Here is an 18080-nt window from a genome sequence, read left to right on the forward strand (position 1 = left end):
AGATGCTTTTTTCCTCTGATTGTGGGAAGTAGAAGGGGTGGATAATTCCCTTTATAACTAAGTGCCCATGATGGTGTCAGTCCCATTCTCAATCATTGGCTTCCCAAATCCCACGGGCTGAAAAGGGGCAAACAGTATAGGACCCTCTGGCACTTGGTATAGAGGTCACACAGAAAATGTTCCAGTGCATTTGGGGACATTAGTCATACTTTAAATCAGCAGTAATGACCCAAGATTACTTTTTCAAGGCATCTGTCTTTTTCATGATCTTTCTGAAAGCATGCTTCATGTCCTTGTTCCGGAGGCTGAATATGATGGGGCTGAGGAAAGGAGTAATGATAGTGTAAGGGACAGCGATGAGTGAGTCATCTCCCCCTGAGGCTTCTGGCTTCAGGTAAACAATAGATGCAAAGCCAAAGTGGATGATGACCACTGTGAGGTGAGAGGCACAGGTGGAAAAGGCTTTCTGCTTGCCCTCTGCTGAGGGGATTCTGAGGACAGTGGAAAGGATGAGCACATAGGTCAAGATGATAAGTAGGAAGGTGCCCAGCAAGCCTGACACTGAGATCATGGTTACGATGAACTCCGTGAGCTCACTGTCTCTACAGGTCAGCCTCACCACTGCCCGCATATGGCAGAAGAAGTGTTTGATGAGGTTTGGTAAGCAGAAAGGACCCCTGAATATCAGTTCAGTCTCTATCAGGGAGACAAAGAAGCCTCCAGCCCAAGCGGAGGCCACGCGTCGGGCACATGAACCATTGGTCATGAGGAGGGGATATCTGAGAGGGTTGCAGATGGCCAGGAAGCGGTCGTACCCCATCAAAGTGAGAATGATACAGTTTGTACCACCAAGTCCCAAAAAGAAACACATTTGCAATCCACAGCCTGGGACTGAAATGCCTCTGCTCTTGGACAGTAGATCGACCATCATCTTGGGGATGATAGCCAATGTGTAGCAGGTCTCGGAGAAGGAGAGTGCACTTAGGAAGAGGTACATAGGGGTGTGGAGAAGTTTATCCACCCAAGTTAGTCCCATGATGGCCAGATTACCTGCCAGGGTGAGAAGGTAGAGGCAAAAGATCATCACAAAGAGGAGGGACTGTACATGTGGGTAAGCAGAAAAGCCAACCAGAATGAATTCCTTCAGGACTGTTTGATTAATCCTCATTGTCTGAAATTGGGGAAAAAAAAAAAAAGTAGGCATTTAATTCTCTATTCTTCTTTGATGTCAGCAGATAAAAACTGTAATGTGAATCAAGCAAATCATCAGAGCTACAGTTACCAATTGCTTTTTTATGTAGCAAAAACGTGCATATGTAGGTGATGTGTTTTCCTCATTCTGTATTTGTTCTTTTATGAAACAAATTGTTTAGAACTTTTTATGGGACAAAGGCATACTCAGACTTATTTTAAGAGAATTTTACTTCTTGGTCATATAGTAAGGGAGAAAATACTCCAAATGATATTCATTAGGAGAGCTGCATTTGGATAAGATTTTGAACACCACAAAAAACAATGAGTGGTTAATAGAGTCAAGCTCCAACACACCAACTTCCACATCATACATGGTCTGTTCATATCTACTGAGGAAAGATTAATAATTGATTTTCTAGTCATTTTAGGACTAAATTTGCATGATGGTTTATAATTGTTGGAGAAATCGAAAGTCATCAATACCTCTTTGAAGATATTTAAATCCTAAAATATTAAAGAAAATTAAAGAACATGCTTCCATACTGCTACTCTAAGGAGAGAGAAGGAAAGAAGATAGGATACATCACGACTCTAAGGATTAATAGTGATTAATTAGAGTACGTGATGGTGTTACTAATCAGACTCATTATGCAAGAGTGGTACAGATGACAAATGAGATTGTGTCCATTTCCTTAGTGCCAAGATCAGCATCCAAACATGATAAAGGCTATTTTCAACTGTATGAACTCTTCAATAACTCCACATATGATTTAGTCTCATCCTCTTGTGACTTCTGCAACAAGTTGTCTTAATATCTTACACATCCATTGAGCTATTGTTTTTCCTGCCCCTCTTGACAACATATTTAATAACTAGCACTTATAGAGTTTTTATTTTTCCAAATTCTTTCAAATGTTTATTGATTTTGCTTTTCACAGAATAAGTATGAAGTGCATAGACAGCTATGAAATATGTAGGGCAGCTGCAATTATTTTTCTTTGTCATGTTTGTAAATAGAATCAGACTGCTTGTCTTTAATTGAATATTCTTTTCCATTCATTGGTGTTTTTTCCTTGAGAAAAGAGGCCAAACTCTATGTTTCTGTTTTTCTCAAGGTGATAAGCCATCCTAAGGAGATAATAATTCTTAGTAAATGTTATATGGATGGAGTAATAATTTTTAAAAGTGCTTCATCTGTGAACCATGTCTGGTTTTCTTTGTTATTCAGCGTGTAATTTGTGAGTATGTGGATGAATACACTTTCCATTTCAATGAGATTTGGTTTGGGCTAAGAGGAAGCATTCTCATGGCGAATCTAGCTGATCACTGACAGCCAGAGCAGTGTAGGAAAATGGTGTAAATTATAAATGACCCAATTAGGAATGACCCCTAACCCCATGAACTGTATCTTATAGGTTCCTTTAATTCTTTTGTTCTCTCTGACCTGTCTAAACACTGTCATATGACCTAACTTTTTCTTATCTCCTATCAACGATTTCTCCTTCCAGTTTCCCTTTCTTATATTGTATCCCCACCCTCTTGTCTGTATCTGTGTAATCATCTCTGAGGGGGTCAGAGTGTTTTTCTCTTCTTTAGCCTAAGGGTATACTATAGGACTTTGGGCTTCCTCATGAGGACTTTTAGTATAAGCCTCCTTAGTATCCAAATTTAATCTAAGTCTTCCTGGCTTCCAGATCCCCTTGCAGATATTTTGGCATTTTCCCTGATTATTAGTTTTCTGCAACATTCAGGACTGTTTCAAAAGAATTCCTTCCCTCCTGGAAATATTAGGTCCCAATAGGTCCCTTCCATTTTTCCTGAACTGTGGGAAGAACTCATCCCATGGGTAGAAACCTTCACACACCACAGCTCTAAATCTTGCTTGACTCTATATAATAGCTCTGTAAGAAAGGTGATTATGTGGACTCTAAACTAAAAACTAAAGTATATCAAAGGAACAAATAGAATATATTGGCAAAATGAAGAGCTGTTTTAATCGCTGAAGTCCTTGGGACAAAAACCCATGATCTTTCTAACACACTATGTGAAAACAGTCTGCTTTCACACAGCATAAACTACCGCTTCTGACACAATCAGGTTTCAGTGATTGCTTTCAAAGCCATCGATAAATTCAGAAGTGTTTTGAAAATGCAAAGAATCGTCAATACAAATTCTAAACAGGTCTTTTCTTCTCTTTCTTTTAGTCATCACAATTGATTATAACCAGAAGAAAATTAATCCATCTGGAAGAGTTTCCTACCTCATATATTTTCTTAAACTCCAACACCAATTCACGGTCACGGTTACATTCTTCCAAAAGATACTCTTCACAGTGAGGATGGAAGCAGGTTTTGTTTTCCACTCAAAAAAGAGAAATTGACTTCATATGAGAAGCACTAATTTAAGAGTCTGGACTCTTACCCGGTGTGGTTGTGCACGCCTGTGATCCCAGCAGTTTGGGAGGCTGAAACAGGAGGATCGGGAGTTCCAACCCAGCCTCAGCAATAGTGAGGCACTAAACAACTCAGTGAGATCCTGTCTCTAAATAAAATATAAAGTAGGGCTGGGGATGTGGCTCAGTGGTCAAGTGCCCCTGAGTTCAATCTCTGGTTCCCTCCAACTGCCCCCGCCAACCAAAAAAAAAAAAAAAAGAGACTGAATTCTCACTTTTATCTCTGCTTATTTAGTGACCATAGGAAAGTCACTGCAACTGCTGAATTAGAGTTTTCCCAGGTGGGAAGTGAGAGAGAATTCTGAGTTTGTGAAAGCTTCAGTTTTCTATGGCTCCAGAGTTTTGTGATATGAGGCGTGGGGCTTGGCCATTTGTACTGTGATCAGTCCTTACCATCCACTAAATTTCAACAGGTAGAAACTTACTTTCTACCAGTTTAGAGTTCCTGTCTGATTATTATCAGAGCTGAAGTTCCTTTAGCCCTAGAGAGTTGGTTCTGGTTAGGAGATCCCAGGGGATTATTCTTCTCTTTCATCAGATGGAGCAAAAACTTTCTCACCTAACTTTGTAATTTGCTCTCATTAGGTACAGGGCCCTGTGTAATATGTGACTTTTAAATGCTTCGAAAAATCTCTGGAGATTTAAAACTTGCAGAATTCATTCTGCCCATAACAAGGTTTTCCTGCTACTTTGGCAGTTTTATTTAGGCAGGAAGACCAAATGAAATTGTGACCCCAATGTTCATTCTATTCACTTTCTCACTGATAAAGTTGCTGTCCTTGACCAAACTTCAGACAGGCTCCTCTAAGCCTGCTTCTCATTTAGACTTTGATCGTGGGTTACAACATCCTCCTTTGCTGTACCCATATTGACCAGTTATAGAAAGTTTAGTTTGGAAGAAATCCCCATTCTTGACACTGGAGAACTCTTGATATCTGAGCAAATTCCACATCCACTGCCATTCCCCAAGTGATGTCTAATTATCCCAGGCTGCCTTCAGCAAGAATCCTGTTGGATCTCTTCAGTACAAATGCCCCTTAACCCCTAATGTTTTCTCTTAGTAATGTTTTATCCTGATATTCCCCAACTCTGTTTCATGATTATCAGTGCTCATTGCCCCATAGTGTATTAAAAATTAAGCCCAAGGCAGGTGTAATGCTGCATATCTATAATTTCTAGTGACTCAGGAGGCTGAGGTAGGAGGGGTGCAGCCTCAGCAATTTAGCAAGACCCATGACCCTCAGCAACTCAGCAACAAGACCCTGTCTGAAAATTTTTTAAAAAGGACTGAGAATGTAGCTCAGAGACTAAGAAAGCATCCCTGAATTCCTTTCTAAGATCCCCCAACCCCAAAATTAAGTCCAGTATTAAACTGAGATATCTTTTTCCCTATTGAAATGTATCATGAATAAAATCCATTTTGCTATTTTAATTACTGTATGGTTCTGATTTTCTTCGACACCACTCACTACAAACACACTTTCTCTAATCACTGACTCCCTTCCTGGATATTTAAGGACCAATGTTGTGTTAAAGACTGCAGTAATTATTGTGGGAGTCCTAAGGAAAACATAAGGATTGGTGTCTTCTTACAAAAGGGTTCTACCTCCGTGGGGGAAATAAGATAGTATCCATGAAAAACGAATTGCACTTTAGTATGCTGAGCACTTAACAATGATCAAACAGGATAAAATGAGAACCACTGGACCAGGGTTAACAGTGGAGGGGTGATGGGAAGGATTTTTAAAAAAAAGCAAAGTTGGAATTCCAGTTTCTGGTAATATCTTGTGGCAGTACAGTAGTTCCAAATACATAGTGACTACAGACGCAATATGTAACCCAAAGGTTCACCCCTCATACCCACCTCTTCTAGCAATACCCTACCCGCCTTCAGTTACCATTCAGTTAATCCCCATTAAGGTATTAATTCACTGATTGGCTTAAGGATCTAGCAACCCAATCATTTCACCACTGAAGTTCTTGCATTGTCTCACACATGAGCTTTTGGAGGATACCTAATATCTAAATCATAACAGACCCTTAAAGCTGAGGAAATAATGCCAAGTTAATAAATAGGATGGTATTAAAAAATTAAAACACTTCTGCACAGCAGACAAGAATGTGAAGAGAAAACCCACAGAATGGGAGAAAATCTTTTCACAACATACTCTTTTGACAGAGGATTAATATCCAGAATATACAAAGAACTCAAAAATCGTAACACCATGAAAGCAAATGACCCAATTAATAAAGGGGCAAATGGACTAAACAAACACTTCTCAGAGAGAAATACAAATGGTCAGATAAATAAATAAAAACATGTTCAGCATCTTTAGCAATTTGTTAAATACAAATAAAACTACATTAACATTTCATCACACACCAGTCAGAATTGCAGTCTTCAAGAATACAAATAATAATAAATACTGGAGAGGTTGTAGAGAAATAGGAATACTTCATCATCATTCTATCACAGTACATAAATACTCATGTTTACTATTAGAAGCACAATTCACAAAAGCCAAATTACAGAACCAGTGTAGGTGCCATCAATTAAAATTTTAATGTAAAACTATTCCTGAATGAAAATATTACTTTAAAAAATTACCTTATCTATCCATGACTAACATTTATTTTTGCTAAAACAAAACAATTCAGGGTCAATTTTCTTGCAAAATGTTTTAGATTATAGATAGGAACACCAAATACCTTTAGTCACAGAAATATAGAAAAACACTGAAGGAGAATGTATTTATATCAGTGCTACTCAATTCTTTGAATTCCTTTCAAGTTGTGTGCTCATGTTTACAGTCAAATGCTCTATCATCAAAAATCATTTTAAATTATTTCTTAGAAAATAATTCTACTTGTTCCTTTTTCTACTTCCTTGCAAAAGACAGTCATTGCATTGCATTTAGATACAAATTTTCAGTTTCCGAAAGTTTTATTTTGATTAGTATTACATGGATGTTAATTATAACTATCCATCTATTGCAAAATCTTAGCTTTATCTTTTCAGAAATATAAATCAAAATACCATTGTTCTCAATCACCTCTGGCCATAGAGGTTTGTTTTTGTGCTTTGGGGGGCCTGGTACCAGGGATTGAACTGAGGGGCACTCGACCACTGAGCCACATCCCCAGCCCTATTTTGTATTTTATTCAGAGACAGGGTCTCACTGAGTTGCTTAGCACCTCACCATTGCTGAGGCTGGCTTTGCACTGGAGATCCTCCTGTCTCAGCCTCCCTGAAGGGTTGGTGTGCACCTCTGCGCCCAGTAAACCTAGAGTTTTAATGAAATCTTTCAGTCTACTACATATTTTAACTACTTATTTCTCTGTTTACCTAGCTGAAAATGTTGAAAGGTGTGGATTTACACATTCCCTTTAGAAGACTGTCTTGAAACCTGACAGCGACATGACTTCTACTTTTAGGAAGATGGAGAAAAAGTATTTTCCCCATTTCTATCAATTAGTATAACTAAAAATTAGAGACATTACACAAAAAGCATATATTAAAAATAATCTCAGAAGGGGGCAAGAAGTCCAAGAATTTAGAAAATTTGAAAGTAAAAGGAAACTACAGTGATGAATTCTCTGTATTTTCTTGTTGCAGCAGACGTCCCAGTCGTAGAGCTGACAATGAGCAACACAGGAACATCAGAAATATTTCATTTAGTTTTTCCTTACTTTTTCTATTTCTTTGTGGATATTTCCTACTTCCTTCCTGAGTGAACACAAATAGGACAAAGAGAAATCCACACCAATACACATCAAAAACAAATAAAATAATAATAATAAACCTTGAAAGCAGCAAGAGAAAAATATCTTAACCTATAATGATAAAACAACATACATTCTCTGATAAATCAACATCTTCAGTTTTATATCATTTAATTCTTCAAATTTTAGTTATAAATGATCTAACTCTGACCACGTCTCAAATTTTTAATATCAGAAAAAAAAATACCAACTCATAGGTGAGACACAGTTGAGAATATAATATGCAATTTACTCATCTTAATCTGTCTTATTTTAGGAACTACCATATCTAATATTTTATTTTATTTAAATTACATAGTCGCCATAAAACAGAAATAAGGACTTTGTTTATGATAGTAATAAAAACAGAGAAACATGACTCATCCCAAAAATGAACATCACATTTCATTTTTAAAAAGCATCATAAGACAAGGTAATTTTACAATGTACATTTTCTCTAAACTCCAAATATATTTTCATTCTCTCTTCAATGTAAAACCATTATCTAAGATTTGTTGAGCCTTATTATGTGCAATTTACATTATAAAACAAATCTACTTAAAAGTTGAGGTGTTGTTTACAGAGAGAATGCATAGACAAGGAGTGTAGAATTCAAGGAGTCTGCTGGATGTATATCCATAGGTCACCAAATCTGACTGTGAGGACTAGAAAATTTCCATCACACAAAATGTAGGACCTAGAAAGTTGCCTCCTGGGTATTTCTAATCAAAGCCCCAAAAGTAATCAATGAGATGATTCTATAACCATCAGAAAATTTTCTTGTTCTGTGAACTCATAAATGGGAGAGTATTGTTGTTTCTTCTTTTGCTCAACATAATAATACTCTTAAGACTTTTCCATGTTTTTATTAGTGCATACTTCTTCTTTACTGCTAGATATTGTTTCATTTTATGAGTAGTCTACAACTTGTTTACTTTTTGACCTGCTTTTGGACATTTGATCTTTCTTTAATTCTTATTATTATAAATTAAATGCTAAGACATTCCTACAAATCTTGATGTAGAAATACACATACTAAGTCCATTTAGATTAATAGAAATTTGTGTTCTTTCTTACAGGATAGTTATTTCATTTTGTTTTGCCATTCTGTCTTTGATGAGATTTTCTAGTAATACTTTGATTTATTAATTTCTTGTGCATTTTATGCTGTGCTAAAGATATTTTCAGGATAATAAAGACATTCCCCTGTTTGATTTTGGTTGCTGTATGCTTTGGCCTTTACAATTAGGCCTGCACTCTTTTATATAATATATGTACATAAAATACAGTAGTGATTTTTAAATGCATTTTCTTTCTTTTCCTTTCCAAACTGCAGTTGTTTCAGTACCATTTGCTGGCAAGATTTTTCTTGCTTTACCCAGTTGCATACAGACACCTTTGCTGATCTCAAATTCACTCAATATGTGACTATTTCCAAATTCTATTTTTCTTCAATGTGTTCCTGCTTTGCCAGTAGCATACTGTTTTGATTATTGTTGCTTTATAGTATTTTTGAAATCAGAAGTTTAGATCCTCCAAGGTACAGGGGAAAAGGTACACTCATATGTTGCTGGTGGAATGCACAATGATGCAACCATTATGGAAAGCAGTATGGAGAGTCCTCAGAAAACTTGAAATGGAATGACCATTTGACCCAGCTATCCCACTCCTCAGTTTTTATCCAAAGGGCTTAAAATCAGCATACTCAGTGATGCAATCACATCAATGTTTATGAAGTTCAATTCACCATAGCTAAGATATGGAACCAATCTAGATGCCCTTCAACAAATGAATGGATAAAGAAAATGTGACATATATATATATGATGGAATATTAATCACTTTTAAAGAATAATGAAATTATGACATTTCTTGGTAAATGGATGGCATTAGGGAATATCATGCTAAGTGAAATAAGTCAAACCCAAAAAACAAGAGGTTGAATGTTTTCTCTGATATGGGAATGCTAATTCACAATAAGGGGGGCAGATAGGGAAGAACAGAGTTACTTTATATTAGGTAGAGGGGAGTGAAGGGATAGGGAGGACTATGAGGGTAGGAATGATAGTAGAGTGAAACAGACTTTATTACTTCATGTACATATATGACTGCATGACCAATGTGATCCTACAATATGTATAATAAAAAAAGAAAGATAATACTCCATTTATGTATGATCTATCAAAATGTATATTTCTATACCAAAGCCTGCTGGAATTTTTATCGAAAATGCACTAACTATACAGGTAATTTGAGAAACTTGAATATTTACTATTTTCTTTATTTTTATTCACAAACTGGCATACATCTCCATTTATGTTTTTTCCTTAATTTTTACACATTGAATTTATAGTATTAAGTATAGAACACTTCTCCATCTTTTGTTAAACTTAATTCTAATTGTTTACTTTTTTATGCTATTGAAATTGACATTTAAAAATAAATAGGCAAAAAATGTTAAACAGAAAACTTCTCAAAAGAAGAAACATAAATGGCCAAAAAATACATGAAAAAATGTTCAGCATCTCTAGCAATTAGGAAAATACAAATCAAAAATACACTAATTAGCATATGCATATCAGAGAAAACATTCAGACTTTGGTTTTCTGGGTTTGGCTTATTTCACTTAGTATGATATTCTCTAACTCCATCCATTGACCAACAAGTGACATAATTTCATCTTCTTTAAAGCTGAATAATATTCAATCATATATATATGCCACATTTTCTTTATACATTCATCTGTTGAAGGGTATCTAGGTTGATTCCATATTTTAGCTATGGTGAATTGGGCTGCTATAAACATTGATGTGGCTGGATCACTGTAGTATGCTGATTTTAAGTCCTTTGGGTATAAACTGAGGAGTGGGATAACTGGGTCAAGGGGTGGTTTCATGTATGCTAATTCACAATAAGGTGGGGAATGAATAGGGAAGAATAGAATTACTTTATATTAGGTAGATGGGAGTGAAGGGATGGGAAGGGACATGGGGGTAGGAATGATGGTAAAATAAAACAGACAATATTACCTCATGTACATATATGACTGCATTACTGATGTGATCCTGCAATATGTATAATCAGAAAAATGAGAGATTATACACCATTTATGATCTATCAAAATGTATAAATGCATTCTATTGTCATGTACAACCGATTAGAACAAACAAGAAAATTTTAAAGAAGAATACTGCAATAAAATGAATTAAAGCATGAAAAAACTACACTAAAAATTCATCTCACTTCAGTCAGAATGGTAATTATCAAGAACATGAATAATAATAAATGGTGACAAGAATGTAGGGCAAAGGTTCTTACATTGTTGGTAGGACTGCAAATTACTACAACCACTCTGGAATTTAGTGTGGAGATTCCTCAAAACACTAGGAATGAACCTAACATATGACCCAGTGTTACCACTCCTGGGTATTCATCCTGAAGATCTAAAAGCAGCATATACATATATATAGCATACACTATAGCAATACAGCCCCTTCAGTATTTACAGCAGCACAATTTACAATAGCCAAATCATGGAATCAACCCAGATGCCCTTCAACAGATGAATGGACTATGTGGTCTATACCACCATGGAGTTTTACAAGGTCATAAAGAAAAATGAAATAACGATATTTGACTGTAAATGAATTGAAATAGAGGAAATCCTGCTAAGTAAAAATAAGCCAGACACAAAAAAATCAAGGGTCAATATTTTCTCTCATATGTGGAAGCTAGATAAAAATGAGGGGAAGGAAGGCAGTTGGGAAGGGGATCAGACAGAAAGATCAGATAAGGAAGATAGTGGAGTAGAAGGAGAACAAGAATGAGGGAGAAAGGAAGGGAAAGGGGAAGAAAAATGGAATGAATGTTACACAATCATGTCATATTTATTTATAACGGTAAATATACCTTTATGTGTATGTAGAAGAAAGAATGTTTAGTAGAGTAGAGGAGAGAGAATGGGGAAGGGAGGAGGAAAGGAAAAGGGAGTGGAACAGGGGTTGACATCAAATGCCTTGCATGTGTGATTTTGTCAAAAATGAACCCAAATATGATATGTAATTACAGTGGTCTAATAACAATTTGTTTCTTATCCTTTATTACTAATATGAGAATAATTCATTTGATCCATCATAACATGAGACTTGACTAATCACATTTGTTATTTCTAGTGGCCCTTGGTGTATATTTAGGAGGAATTTTTAGGTATGCCGTGATAGCATCTGAAAATGAAGAAAGTCTTGTCATTCCTTTCACATAATGATGTTTTTAATGTCTTTCTCTTGTGTTATTGTACTGGTTTAAACCTCCAGTACGATGTCGTATGTAGTTAGTAGAGTGGACATCTTAGGGGAAAAGTTCAATATTTTACAGCAAAATATGATGTTAACTTTCAGCTCGTCAGAGAAACAAATTTTTCCAAGAATGAGCACTGATTTTTACAAATATTTTTGCCAGATGTTGAAGTGAATAAATCAATGTTTTACCATTCCTTTTATTAATGTGGTAAATTATGTTAATATTATTTAGTTAGAAAATCTGTCTTGCCTCCTTGGAATAAAATCCCCTTTTCGTGGAATATTAATCTCTTTATGTATTGATGCAGTGTATATTCTGAAATTTCTTTAGGGCCATGTTGAAACCATGTTAATGTGTTACAATGGCCTGTCATTTTGTTTTCTTGAAATATGCTTGTCAGGTTTCAGTTGTAAGTTTTGTCTCATATGAATTGTTCTCCAACATTTTATTTCCTGAAAGAATTTGTATAGCTTTGTTCCTATTTTTCACTTAAGTATTTGATAGAATTGACCAATGAAACTATTCAAATCTGTAGTTTTAATTTTTTCTCTTTCTTAAAATTTTATTTTTACCTTTATCTTTGCATATTTAAAGGGGACTGTCTGATAATTCAATACATCCATAGAATGCATTGTGATCAAATCAGCATAATTAGTATTTTCATCTGTTTATCATTTCTTCATGTTTAGGGTTAAATTCCCCTCTTCTGTTCTTCTTAAAATATATAACAGATTGTTGTAACTCATAGTCACAGTACTATGTAGTGAAGCCCTAGAATTTATTCTTCCTATCTAACTTATTTTGTACCCATTATCTAACCTCACTCTGTTCCCACTCCCCTACCCTTCCCAGTATCTAGTAATCCCTATTTTACTCACTTCTGTGAGGTCAAAGTTTACAGCTCTCACATGTGGAGAGAATATGCAGTATTTATCATTTTGTGTCTGACTCATTTCACTTGATATAATGTTTTCCAGTTCCATCTATTTTGCCACAAATTGCAGCACTATTCACAATAAATATTGAATCTGCCCATGTGTTCATCACAATGAATGGATAAAGAAAATGTGTATACATACACAAGAGAATACTATTCAGCCACAAAAACAAATTAAATCCCGCTGTGTGTGATAAAATAGATTTGTTTTTCTTTCTGGATACTTTCGTGTTTTTTTAAAAAACATTTTGTGCTGTTCAGATTTTCTGTTTATTTCTGCTACCTTTGCTAGGCTGTTCTTTTAAAAGAATTTTGCTTGTTTTTAAAGTTCTCAATGTTAACACTAACTTGTTCAAAATGTCTTTATTGTAATTGCCTGTCCTTATTGTAATTGCCCAATTGCCTGGAATTGCTTCTTTCATCTTTGCTTTTCTGAATTCCTCCCTCTTTATTCTGATCAGTCTTGTTAGGGATTTATCAATTTCCCTAAGAACTTCAAAGACCAGATTTTGGTATTATTATTGTTCTTTTCTTTCTGTCTTATTGTTTATTATTTATATATTTAGTATATTTTTCTTCTCCCTACTTTTGGGGTAAGCTGGCTTTTTCTCTTAAGCACCAGTCATGGTTTTAATTCTTTCATCTTTCCTAATATGAGAATTTAAAACTATAAATTTGTCTTTGAACAATATTAGATGCATTTCATAAATATTAACAATTATTTTATTTTTTAATTATTTTTTTTATTTTTTACAGACTGCATTTGATTCATTGAACACAAATAGGGTACATTATTTTATTACTATGGCTGTACATGATATAGATTGATACCATTCGTGTAAACATACATGTACATAGGGTAATGATGTCTGTCTCATTCCACCATTTTTCATACCCCCTCCCTCTCATTTCCTTCTACATAATCTAAAGTTCCTCCAATTTTCTGTCACTTCCTCTGCCCCCCCACCTCCATTATATGTCATCCTCCACTTATCAGGGAAAACATTCAGCCTTTGCTTTTGGGGGATCGGCTTATTTCACTTAGCATGATATTCTCCAATTCCATCCATTTATTTGCAAATACCATAATATTTTTCTTCTTTCTGACTGAATAATATTCCATTATGCATATATTTAAGGTAGAAATATTTTCTTTTAAAACTTATGTATTATTCTTTGACTATGAGTTATGTTTAAAGAGAGAGAGAGAGAAAGAGAGGGAGAGAGAGAGGGAAATGTATTAGCTCAACTTAATTCATTTGTCCACCACTTGTACCAGTCACTGCAGCCCACTTAATATCAGACCTTGGATTAGTATGTGTTGGTTGAGAGGGTAAGATGAGAAACAGGGAGAGTGGGAGTATTGAACATAGATGCAAAAGGGACAGTTGATGATGTGAAGGAATCGAGTGTTTCATTCCATAGGGAAAAAATTAAAATAAAAAAACATGAACCATGAACTTTTAAAAACATTGAAAACACCTATTTGAAGTCATTGAAAAGGGACCAAAGGCAGCCAAAAATTTGAGAAACAATTATTAAAATAATACTATTTTATAACATTAGGTAAGAACAGTGAATTTGAAGTTTTCTTGCTTAGATATGTTCCTCAGCATACCTCACCTAACATACAAAGAAAAAGTTCAGAGTTTAAAGCAGAAGCAATACTGGGAATTTTAAAGGGAGAATTTTGTAAATGAGAGTGTTACAGAAAAAGCTGAAATGCCAAACCTGAATATTGTCTGTGTTCAAAGCCCTGACTCATCACAGGGAGTACGGTGAAAGACAGAAAAATATAAACAATAACAATGAAACAAACAAAATGAGAGAAGAACATATTCTTGAAAGACTGAATGGCTCTTGGTCATATTTGTGAGGTTGATACACTTTTGACTGACTGTGTACCTCTACTGCCATGCAGATTTGAAGGTCTGAAAACAGGCACCTTACTGGCTTGAGTTGACAGACTGCAGAACTCAGGAGTGTCACAGCAACCACCACGTTAGGGGATAGCAGAGGAGATCTGAGAGTAAACTCTGTACAAATATTTCTTATAGCTAAATTAAACATACAGACAGCTAAGATACGCATGGATAGTAGACATGACGAGACCAGACTAAAAAGTAAGGAAAGAAGAAAAGAAGAAGCTTCTTGAAGTCAGTTTGATCAGAGACATTCAATGCTGCAGGCAGTAGGTGAGAAAGAGTTTAGCTATAGAGATATAATAAAACACTGGATATGATAGAAGAAAGAATAAGTGAATTTAAAGGTAAATCAATAGCAATCACCTAATCTAAAAAATCTAGAGAAAAATAGCAGTGAAATGAATAAATTATTTTAGGTTTTTGAGATACCATCAAGTATTCCATATTTGTGTAATTAAAATCTCAGGAAGAAAAAAAAAAGAAAAGGAAAGGAAAAAGAAAATAAAAGAAAAGAAGAAGAGAAAAAATATTTGAAGAAATAATAGCTGGAAACTTCCCAATTTTGGTGAAAAATGCTAATCAATTAATCCAATATATTCAACAAACCAGAAATAAGAGAGAGGCATAAGGTATACCCAAGTACATTATAGTCAAATTGCTGATAGTAAAGAGAAACTATTGAAGCAAGAGAAAAATGACACATGACAAAGTGGAATAATGATTCGATTCATGGCAACATTCACATCAGAAACTGGATAATGGAGACATTGAAAAGGACATTTAAAAGATGAAAGGAAAACCCATTGTTGACCCAGAATTTTATATCCAGCAAAACTAATTAAAAATAAAATCTACAATTAAAAACCAAAAAGTCACCTATATTTTAACAATTAAAGGAAAAAAGGAAGACATTTTCAAATAAATAAAAATACAGGTAATGTGTTTCAACAAATCTGCACTATAAGAAGTAATAAGGCCAGTCCTTTAAACTGAAGGAAATTGGAACCCACGGTACCCTGGATATACAAAAAAGAAGAAGAGCACTGAAAATGGTCAACATTTGTTAAATGTAAAAGAATATTCATACAGAGAATTTTTTCTTAATTTCTTTATAATGGCATATGACAGTTTTAAAACATATCAATATGTAAATGTAAATAAAATAGGACTGTCATTGTATATTTTCGGTATTTTAATGGAAGTATTTCGATTTTAAGCTTAAGTAGATTATGTAAAAAATGCATGCTGTTATCCCTAAACCAACCACTAAAAGATAGGGCAAGAAAAACTGACATAAGTTAGTATTTATACTTGCTTCTAAATCCCACCCATCTTTCCTTTTTTTGGTGGGGAGTACTGGGGATTGAACCCAGGGGGCTCTACAACTGTGCTACAACCCCATTCCTTTATTTTATTTTAATTTAATTTAATTTAATTTAATTTTTTATTTTTAATTTTGAAGCAGCATTTCTCCAAGTTGTCCAGGCTAGGCATGAATTCGATTCTGCCTGAACTTCTCAAGTTACTGGATTATAGGCATGGGCCACCACTCCTGGCCACATCTTGCTCATATTCTGACTCTTTCTAAATGATTCAGGGTACGAGGAATAGTATGGTAGCTAGGAGAAAAGATTCTTGGTTTACTTGCCACTGTGTCACCAATAGCTTTGTTATCATAGGATGTTTAATTTTTCTATGTCTCAGTTCTCTGTCTGAAAAATAAAGAAAATAATAACAATCCCTAAATGTTGTGTTAAATCCACATGATGAAGTTAGTCAATGCCTGGTATGAATTCATTTTACCAATCATTGCTACTATTTCTATTGAATCAGTAAGCGAGTGAAGATGTAGCTTGCAGGTGCAGACATTTGAGAAACATGCACTTTGATAGTGATGAGTTAGGCAAAGTGATTAATCTAGGTTGATTTGGGGGATGTTTTGAGGCTTCAGGACAATCCAAGGGTAGAGAGTATATGAGAAATTTGGGTTCAGATATTGCAGCAGCATAGGACAAAAAAGGAAAGAGAATGTAAATAAGGCAAAGTTATGTTAAGAAAAAAACACCTGAGAGGTTTTCAAGATGGCGGCCTAGAGGGTGGCTGCATTACGTGTTGCTCCAGAACTCAGGATTCAAGAGAGGAGATATTGAGACGCTTGGGACCAACTCAAAGTAGCCGGGTGACTCTCACCCCCTGGGGGGGCATCCCGGATGGGACGGGGGTCCCGGAACGCAGGAAACTTTGTGAAGTAGAACTGCCGGCGAGACGCCCCTCCCCCTGCTGGAGCGCCATAGAGGAGGCCGCTCGGCACAGCGCTGGGACTCGGAGCAGCCACTGGGGCTCCGGCGGCTGCCCGGGGGAGGAGTGGCGGGGAGAACTGTGTGGACTCAGGACACCGGGGCCTGCCCTGAGGAGGAGGAGAGGAGCGTGGCCACTTGGATTCGGAGAGACTGCGCCAGAGCTGCAGGCGGTTGCCAGAGGAGAAGCCGCGCGGCGAGCTGTTTGGAATCAGAACGACGCTTCTGAACACCGGGGCCTGCCCTGAGGACAAGGAGGAAGAGGAGCAGCTGCTTGGATTCGGGTGACTATACGGGAACTACAGGCAGTTGCCAGAGAAGGGGCTGCATGGCGAGCTGTTTGGACTCTGACCACTTCTGAACCCCGGGGCCTGCCCGGAGGAGTAGGAGAAGGAGGAGAAGGAGCGCGGCGGGTCCTTTGGACTCGCAGTGACTGCATTAGCGCTCCAGGCGGCTGCTCAGAGGAGAAGGCGAGTGGTGAGTTGTTTGGTCTTAAAGTGACAGCTCCTGAACACAGGGGGGCTGCCTGGAGGAGAAGCGTGGTGGGACGCTTGGTCTTGAGGGACCACACCAGAGCTCCGGGCGGTTGCCCAGAGGACCCATGCAGCGGGTCACGTGGATTCAGAGCCACTCAGAGGGACTGCTCCTGAACACCCGGGGGGTTATCTGGAGAAGGAGGAGGAACGGGCAGGGTCACTTCGACTCGGAGTGATTGCCCCGGGCTACGGGTGGTTGGTGGGAGGAGGAGGCACGAAGTGAGTTTCTTGGACTCCTAGTGACCGCATCGGCATACTGGGCGGCTGTCTGGAGGAAGAGGCCTGTGGCGGGTCTCTGGGACTCAGAGGGATTGTTCGGGGCCACAGGTGGCTGCTCAGAGGAGGGGCCACGCAGCCAGGCGATTAGGTGCAGAACAGGGTCCCAAGATCTAGGAGGCTTCTGGGTGGAAGAGCCGCACAGAGACAGGCTTAGGGCGGAGCGAAGGTTCCAGGCCTATGGGCAAATTCTCTGAGGAGGGGCAGCCTAAGGAGATTCATCTGCGAAGGGTGAGGCTCCCAGGCCCAGGAGGTAGGGCCGGGCCCCTGGAAACTTTGCAGAGGAAGGCAGCCCAGCCCAGGCAGTAGCTGTAAATTGAGGGGAACCTCTAGGAGGAAACTGACCAGCGAGACCTCCCCACCGGGTGAGTCTTCCCTGCTGGGTGAGGTTTCCCACAAGGAC

The 18080-nt window shown here is 37.1% G+C and overlaps 1 protein-coding gene across 1 annotated transcript; it reads right to left on the reverse strand.

Moving 5' to 3' along the window:
- Positions 1 to 235: 235 nt before the first annotated feature.
- OR10X1 (olfactory receptor family 10 subfamily X member 1) lies at positions 236 to 1168 on the reverse strand (the record flags this gene model as incomplete). Its single annotated transcript, XM_079102528.1, has 1 exon — positions 236 to 1168. The coding sequence occupies one exon, from the start codon at positions 1166 to 1168 to the stop codon at positions 236 to 238; it is 933 nt and encodes a 310-aa protein (XP_078958654.1).
- Positions 1169 to 18080: the final 16912 nt, after the last annotated feature.

This window comes from Sciurus vulgaris (assembly GCF_902686455.1).
Source record: "Sciurus vulgaris genome assembly, chromosome: 1".
Classification (NCBI taxonomy): Eukaryota; Metazoa; Chordata; class Mammalia; order Rodentia; family Sciuridae; genus Sciurus; species Sciurus vulgaris.